The 7,891-nt window shown below is 60.6% G+C and overlaps 1 protein-coding gene across 1 annotated transcript in view; it reads right to left on the bottom strand.

The window, feature by feature from the left end:
- Positions 1-229: 229 nt before the first annotated feature.
- The window catches only part of PLEKHM2 (pleckstrin homology domain containing, family M (with RUN domain) member 2), a gene marked incomplete at its 5' end in the record, with an annotated part of 14,228 nt that continues 6,566 nt past the window's right edge, over positions 230-7,891 (bottom strand). Inside the window, 13 exons of the mRNA XM_009704589.1 lie at positions 230-367; positions 736-852; positions 937-1,116; positions 1,348-1,507; positions 1,998-2,063; positions 2,362-2,552; positions 2,645-2,777; positions 3,428-3,516; positions 3,868-3,932; positions 4,260-4,350; positions 4,438-4,507; positions 4,776-5,558; positions 6,721-6,955. Coding sequence (XP_009702891.1) covers positions 230-367; positions 736-852; positions 937-1,116; positions 1,348-1,507; positions 1,998-2,063; positions 2,362-2,552; positions 2,645-2,777; positions 3,428-3,516; positions 3,868-3,932; positions 4,260-4,350; positions 4,438-4,507; positions 4,776-5,558; positions 6,721-6,955 — 2,318 coding nt within the window. The remainder of the gene's footprint in view (positions 368-735; positions 853-936; positions 1,117-1,347; positions 1,508-1,997; positions 2,064-2,361; positions 2,553-2,644; positions 2,778-3,427; positions 3,517-3,867; positions 3,933-4,259; positions 4,351-4,437; positions 4,508-4,775; positions 5,559-6,720; positions 6,956-7,891) is intronic.

The raw sequence follows: 7,891 nt of genomic DNA, 5'->3' as shown, positions 1-7,891 counted from the left end.
GAAAAGGCCTTCCTCGGCCTCGCCGCCAGCGTGGTGAAGCGTCTGGTTGCCCCCCAAAATGCGCTGTACGTCCCCAGCGGGGATGGGGGTCCACGCCTGCAGGCACGTTCCTGTGGGGCCCGAGCGACAGCAGGAGGGTTTGGGGTGCCAGTTGGCTGCGGGGCAGCCGGACACAGGTCCTGCTCTCCAAAAAGAGGCCCCCGTCAGTCGTCCTTGCCCCCGGCCAGGGTTAACACCAGGGGTCCCGCTCCGCTCGCCCGCGGCAGAGGCTGTCGCTGCGCTGCCAGGCGCTGTCGATGAGGCTCTGAGCATCTTCGCATTTCTTCTTGACGGTGGCATCCAGAATGGCCTTGTGCAGGAGGTCGACCTGAAACACACGTGTGAGGCAGTCAGGCGGGGAACGAATGACAACCGCTTCTCCCTCTTGTTGTAAAACCAGACAGGAGTGTCGCCTGTGTCATAAGTACGGGTGACAGAGGGGGACGGGGCTGACCCAGCTTCCTCCCCACTCCCCTCGCCATCCCTGGACACTCATGGCCCGTTCTGCCTGGGGACTCAGGCTCCGAATCCCACATCCCATGGTTATACGGACACGGAGGAGCTCCGTGGCTCTCCTGCCCTTCGTGGGAAAGGTGGGTTCACCCTGCAGGGAAAAATTCACCCACGTCTTCCTTGGAGAGCCCCATCCGTCCTTCCTCGCTGGAGGAAGGGTGCGACGCAGCCTTGCACGCTCACCTGGTAGATGTTCCTCCACGCGGCGTTCAGCGCCGAGAGGAACCTCTCCAGTTCTGTAGTGCAACTAAAATAGAGGACCCAGGGGGGCAGGAACTGCTTGCTGTCCTGCGCAAACTCCTAAACACCAAGAGAGAGGCCGGGCGTTACCACTGCGGTCCTTGCGCAGCCCGGGGCTGGCCGGTCCCGAAGCACCACGCTCACCAGGATACAGTACTCCTTGCCGGCCTCCGTGGAGATGGCGGTGATGTCCGTCAGCTCCACGGTGCCCAGCGAGCGGAAGAAGCTTGTCTGGCAGTCCTCGTGGCAGGTAAAAGCCTTCTCGTCCGTCAGCACAAGGCAGCAGGGGACGCAAGGCGTAGGGGCAACACCCTGGGGGATCACCTGCACGGGGTGGGGAAAGGTGAGGTTTAAAATCTGGCGTGAAGGAGCCCTGTCTCCATGGGGTGTCCCGTGGGGAAGCGCTCCTGGCTGAGGAGAAAACTGCCTGCTTCATCCCCGCCGGACATCCCCACTCCCTTTGGCAGCTCCGTCCTGGCTGGGCTGTGCCCCAAAGGGGCTGCGGGCCAAGGAGGGGGTCGATGTGCCCCGCGTGGGGGCCTGTCCCCAGCTCACCCCTTTGGAGACAGCCTGGCAGAAGTACTGCATCCAGTCCGCCATCTCCTCCTCGTTCTCGGCACTCAGCTCCAGGGAGGGTCGGTCCGTCAGGATCACCTGGAAGGAGTGGGGCCGGTCGGTGGTGTTGGAGCGCCGGCATCCCCCGCACTGCTCGCCGCTGGGAGAGAGGGGGGAGGATGGAGATCAGCAGGACGGACCGGCCAGCGCTAGCCCGAAAACAGCCTCCGTCGGCCCTCCCTGCGCGGCACGTCACCCCTTGTCCCCATGAGCACTCGTTTCCCATCCGTGACATCCCCTGCGGTTGCTCCAAGGATGGCCTCTGTCTCTGCGCATCGCGGTAGAGCCGGAGCTGAGCGCAGCAGGTCTCCCAGCACCGCCCTTGGAGGGGTCCGTCGGCCCTTCAGAGGCCAATTCCCCATCAAAGGGTGGGCTTGGTGTGCGAAAACCAGGACAAAATGAGCCCATCTCCAGCTACACGAGCCGGACCCAATGCGAACGGGCGTCTGTACCCAGCCAGGAGCAAGCAGGGAATCCTGCGGCATGGACCGATCGTGATCTGCCCCGGAACACCTCCCTGAACATCCCAAGGAGGTCCTGGTCCCCAGATGCCCACCGAGTCTGGGTGCCACATCCTACCGGCCTCTTACCCCATGTTGATGGAGAGCAGAGGGGTGACGTCCGTGCGGTCCGGGTACTGGTACAGGATCCCGTTGCTGCCGTTTGGGAAGACGAGAGAGGCGGTAGGTAACTGGAGTCAGCTCGGCTCCGTCAACTGCACGAACACCCTCTGCCTTCGGTCCCACAGCCACTCCTGCCCTGCCCGCCACCCACGCAGCCCCGTGGGGTTGCGCTCCTGCTGCTGGGCAGCCACAACCGGTGGCTTTAGCCTCCCAGGCAAGAAGATGGGTCCTCTCCATCCCCCAAGCAGCTCCTGGGCAGCAAACTGGTCCCAGCACCTTCTCCAATGAGCCCTGGTTGACCCCAGTCCTGACCCACAGACTCAGCACCCACCTGAGCACCACGAAGCAGGTCTTCCACTGCTCCTTGCCCAGGTAGGAGGTCCCCGCCTTGTAGTGCAGGATGCCGTCCTTGGTGACGGCGTTTTCGGTGGAGGCGTAGCTACTGTTGGCAGGTCCCAGCGCCTCGTCCATGGGGTCTTCCCAGTGGATGAGGCCGTAGAAACGTACGACCACGTCGCAGGCCTGCGAGAATCAGGTGGAGAAGTCAACAGGAGGGAATCTCCTGCGAGCCTCCGCCACGTTATGGTAGTGGTGGCTGTGATAGCCAAACTGACCTCGCACTTGGACTCCTGGGCCACGAACTTTGCGAGTGCCAGTTTCTCCATGGTGGCGTCCGTGAGGATACTGGGGTACGGGGGCTCCCGGCACCCTTTGATCATGGCTGACTTCAAGGAGACCAGGAAGAACCTGAGAGGGAGAGAGAGGTCTCCGATGAGACCAGGGCAAACAGCCCCTCATCCCCCTCACGCGCTTTGATGCCGAAGGGGCTTCCCTTCTGCGTGGGCCTCTGGTCTTCCAGACCAAAGGGTCTCAAAGTCAACCTATAGACGAAGGCAAGGGGGGTTGCAAAGTCTGAACTCCAGGAAGGAGAGGGGTCAGACTGGGAGATGGACACTCATCCCAACACAGATCCCAGTATGACCATCCAGGCCCTAAAGAGGTCACCTCCCTGCGCTGACAACAGGCAGCGAGACCTGGGGACACACCTGGAAACTCAAGACCTCGTCCCTATTCATCCCAAGTGACACAAAGGACACGTAGTCTGCGCTGCCCAGAGCCCCGAGGCCGTCAGCCCCAGGGACAGGGCAACTGCCGCGTATATCCAGGGAAGGTACTTTGGGCTTATCCATCCTCAAGGCGTTTCCAGCTGCCTGCAGGATTTAGCCGGTGGCATCAAACCGAACCCCAAACCCCCACCGGTGGCAGGGCTTTGTCGTGAAGGGCTGTCACCAAAGCCTCTCGCATTCCCCAAGTCAGGCTGGGAGCCCAAGGTGCCGGTCAGAGGTTCGGCACCCCGGGAGGAAAGCACCATGGTTCGCCGCCCGGTCCCTGCTTACTCGGTGAGAGCCACGTCCGCGGTGTCGAGCAGGAACTGCTTCCTCCGATTGGTGCACACCAGAGTCACCGTCTGCTGATCCAGCCCAACCTGTGCCACAGAGGACCGGTTAAGGAAGACAGGCGGGGGACGAGCCCCGAGGAACCAGAGCTGAACTTGGCTTCTGGCCCCGGGGGAGAACGTCAGCGGTCGCTCTGCTGCCCGTGCGAAGACGCCAGCAAGCTGGGCACCCCCAGAGGCGGCATTTGAGAGGGGAATCACTTCTAACTCTCCCAGTCACAAAAATTCACTGGCCAAAAGGTTCCCCGTGGAGAGAGCGCCCCGCAAAAACACCCCACCGTGATGGTCCCGACAACCCTGCGGCCAGAGAGGCGAGGACCGACCCCCAAACTCACCTCCTGCTCCCCCCGAGAGGGCTGACCCGACCCAGGCTACACTCACCGAAATGTAGTCCAGCTCGTTATAGGAAACGGCCTCCTCCACCATGTACGGCTTCTCCGCTGCCCCTGGCAGAGACACAAAGAGCCACGTGAAAGGGAGAAAAGGACCCCAGCGCTGCCCAAATCCGGGCCGCGGTGCAGCCGCAGCAGCGATTGTCCTGCAAACCAAGCTGTGTCCCAGGCAGCACGGAGCCCGGGGCATGTATCCCAGGGGTTCTCAGGGGACAAGCCAAGCTCCCTACTGTGACTGCCGCTGCTCTGGGGGACACGAGGGAACTGGCAGGAGCTGGCAGTGAAGGCAGCGATCTATGGTGCCCTAATTTATGGACAAGCCATGGATCAAGCAAGCCTCCCTCCCTGCAGCTGAGCACAGAGGCTGTCGGGATGGGATACCTTTCCGGATCAGGTACACGTAGCAATCTGTCAGCAGGACGTAGATCAGCTGCAGGTTCCCCTCCATGTGCCCGGTGCTCATTCGGATCATCTGTGCGGAGAGAAAAGAGCTCTCAGCCCACGGTCGATGCAGGCACAAAGCCGGTCCTTCGCGGGAGATCGATGGTGACCACCTTACCCTGAACAACTGCTCCTCGTTTTCCCGAAAGACGTGGATCATCAGCAGGAGGAGATGGTTGTTATCCACCCTGTAGGGAGAAGCAGCAGAGGATGGACACGGACGTGGGGCTGAGTGAGTCCAGGAAGAGCAATCCCCTTCCTTATTGAACTTGTCCGTCCATGATCTGGGCACCTGTTGGCCCCCCAAGACCTTCTGCTCCTGACCTCTTGTGCCTCCCCTTCATCCTGGAAAAGAATGGGCTTTGCCCCCCCAAACCGAGCACAAAGGGAAAAGCAACAGCTTGAGCTCAAGATTGTTTGGAAGATGCTCTCCCTGCTGCGCAAACCCAGCCTCACCTGAACTCGGAGGGATGGGTCAGCTCTGAAGGGCTGCCCTGCCCTTCCTCCACGCCGGAGTCCTCGGCGCTGCTCGGGGAAGGGCTGGGCTGCTCCTTCTTCAGCTCACGGAGAGCCTGGGGGGTGGCGGTTTCTGTCTCGCCAGGTTGGGGTTCATCACTCGCCCCTCCAGACTCCTCTAGTGCCCCAACTGCTTCTCCCTCTCTGCTTTCTTCTTCTTCTTCAGGAGCCTCAGGGCTACCAGAAACATGTGGCGGTTGGCCAGGCCCTGGAGCGTCATGGTGGCCACCACCTGGTGCAGCAGCGTTTGGACTCTCGACGGTAAAGCGGTAGAAGTCCATGGGGGCTGAAATCCCCTCACTAAAGTCGCCAGAGGACGATCCATCCGGGGTCTCCCCTGGCGTGCCAGTCCGAAAGGACTGCCCGGGGGGCTCGAGGGGGGCGTTCCAGCCGCCGGGGTCCAGCTGCCCGTTGAGCCTGTCCATCACCTTGCTCAGCGGCTGCCCCACGCTCTCCATGGACGTGTCCTTCATCTCGGGGATGCGTAAAGCCAGCTGGCCGAGGGCAGAGCGCTCACGACCCTCCTCCTGCCCGCCTGGGCTTGGCTCACCAGCCGGGGCAGCGGGACCGTCGTCTCTCTGCTGGTCTTCTCTGTCACTCAGCCCGTTCACGCCGCTGTCTCCGCTGGCCTGCTGGTTCTCTGGCACTACGGGCGCAGGGGTGTTCACCGGCTCCTCAGGCTTCACTTTCTTTCTCTTGCCCGTTTTCTTCTTCTTGGCTAACCTGCATGGTGAGAGACCGACAGAGATGTCACTCATCTGCGCCTGCTTAGACTTCTGCAATGTAGAAAGGGGTGTCACCCTTTCCCAACAACCCTCCTTTGCCATTTTCCCTAGTGCAGAGAAATCCTTATATCAAGAACACCGCTCAATGTGTCCACACAGAGCCCCTGCCTCCAGGCCCGCCGTCACAAGAAAAGCAGGGTCTGGACACTGTTTCCCACCTATCCAAAAAAAGAAAAGAGGCATCGGCTCCTGGATGCAGCATCTTGGGCTTCCTTTGGCTGCCAAGGGGGTCACAAATGGACGCGAAGCTAAAGTGATGTGGGAGAAATCCCTGCCTGAGAGCAAGAGGCTGGGTAGGGAGGAGGTTTCAAGAGGACGTGGGAATGCCGTGTCCCCGCCTGCCAGAACAGGGAGATGCAGCTGGAGCCGGCTCCAGCCGAACAGCACACCGGGATGCCAGCTGCGGAGGTGCTCAGGCCTCCCATGGCACCCAAACTGCTGCCCGGCCACTCTTGTTTGGGAAGCGAGCGCGGTGCTCCCCGTGTGTCTGCCGGAGAGCAGGGTGGGACAGAACCCAGCTCCTCTGCTCCTCCCAGGGAAAACAGGGCACAACAACAACACGCAGGCCTGCTGGGCTGGTTTTGGGGTGCCGTGGGTGTGAGCAGACAGAGCCTTGAGCTCTTTGTCTGGGTTTAAGGGCTCCGAGGGACCCCTGGGGATCTCCTCTGCAAGGAGTCAAACACAGGCCAGCAGGTCTGCGGAGGCATCTCCCTCGACAGGTTGAGCCACAGCTCATCAACAAACAAGAGGAAGGACAGGGGAGAAGATCCGAGACCCAGAGTTGCTGCAAACCTGCCACCAGCTGGAGAAAGCTTCAAGTAAAAGCTCACGGCTTCCTCCGAGCCCCCTGATAGGGACTGTTGGGCAAAGGTGTTTATGTCGCACCAGCCTTTAGCTCTACAGACCCAAGGGACCGGCTCTGTTGACACCTACAGAGCATCAGTCGGTGTCCAGAGGTATAAAACCACTTTCCTGTGATTACGTAAAGGCTCCACTACAGATGCCATCTCCGTTGGGCTAGAAGGGGTGGCACATCATCAGCCTCTGCTGACAGCTGACACTCAGGGGCATGCTACCAGGCCAGGCAGCTCTGTCCCTACCTGATGACCTCCAGCTCCGTGCAGCTCTCGGACTGGTCCGTTCCTTCAGGGGTGGCTTCTGCCTTCTCCTGAGAAGCTGTGTGCACCGGTGTGGTCTCGGTGGAGGACAGCGCGTCGGCTTTCTCCTCATTGAAGGGGTTGTAGCGCTGCGTTGGGCTCTTCATGGAGGCCTTGCCGCCGTTGGCCTCCGAGGCGGTGGAACGCGGGCAGCTGAGCGTGTCTGTGAGGTCTCCGTCTGCAAAGACAAGAAGAGAAGAGCGGGATTAACATTAACTCGGAACATTAACTCGGGCACCTGGATCCAGTCAAATCAAGCAAAGCTGTGCGCTGGGGGCTTGGGGCACGACATGGTCACCGTACTGCTCGCAAGTGAGACTGTCCCGGGCACCGGCAGAGCGCCGTCGGACTGGCGTAGCTTCAGAGATCGCTGCGGGCAGCGGGCTCTTTGCGAGGAGGGACAGAGAGGCCAGCGCGCGGACACAGCATCGCTTTGCATTTTGTACCCGCTGCCATTTAGACAACACCTGGAAATAACACCTTGGTCGCCCAGGAGCCAGGTTAAGTAGAGGTAGCGTCCTTGGGAAGGAACTTGAGGGGGCTTGGGGCCACGGCGCTCCTTAGCAAGATGACAGCGAGCTAACGAGGCTGCTGCTTCTCCCCTGCGACGGGGTCTTAGGAAGATCCTCACTCAGCTAGAAGGGCAGAAACGGAGCCAGCCCACGGAGCAGCGATCCTTACGGAGCCGGCTGCTTTTCTCGGCTTGCACGAGACACACACGGGGGGCTGGAAGTGTGGTGGAGGGGGGACACAGCATTCACCGGGGTCCGAGGACAGCAGGCTGCACAGACAGGTCGTAGCACAACCGGCTTGGCCCATGTTAGTCTTCAGAGGGAAAAGGAGCAGCAGAGAAGTGCTACGGGAGTCATGCTCAGAGTTATCCATCCACAAAGTCACGGTTAAAGGAAGCTTGCCCATGCCCTTCTCTTCTCCAGCACCCTTCATTTCCAAAGCCAGCTAGAAACCTCTTGCTAGGCAGGGAGACCCCTTTCTGAAGGGAACCACAGCCCCTGCCAGACTGACTCGGGGGCGGAGGTTTTGAATGGGAAAATGAAACCTCTTAAAAAAAAAAAATAATAAAATCTAATAAAGACAGTTTTGGGATGGCCGATTT

Source organism: Cariama cristata, unplaced genomic scaffold (assembly GCF_000690535.1).
Source record: "Cariama cristata isolate BGI_N322 unplaced genomic scaffold, ASM69053v1 scaffold38057, whole genome shotgun sequence".
Taxonomy (NCBI): Eukaryota; Metazoa; Chordata; class Aves; order Cariamiformes; family Cariamidae; genus Cariama; species Cariama cristata.
This window is presented reverse-complemented; position numbering and strand designations above follow the sequence as displayed.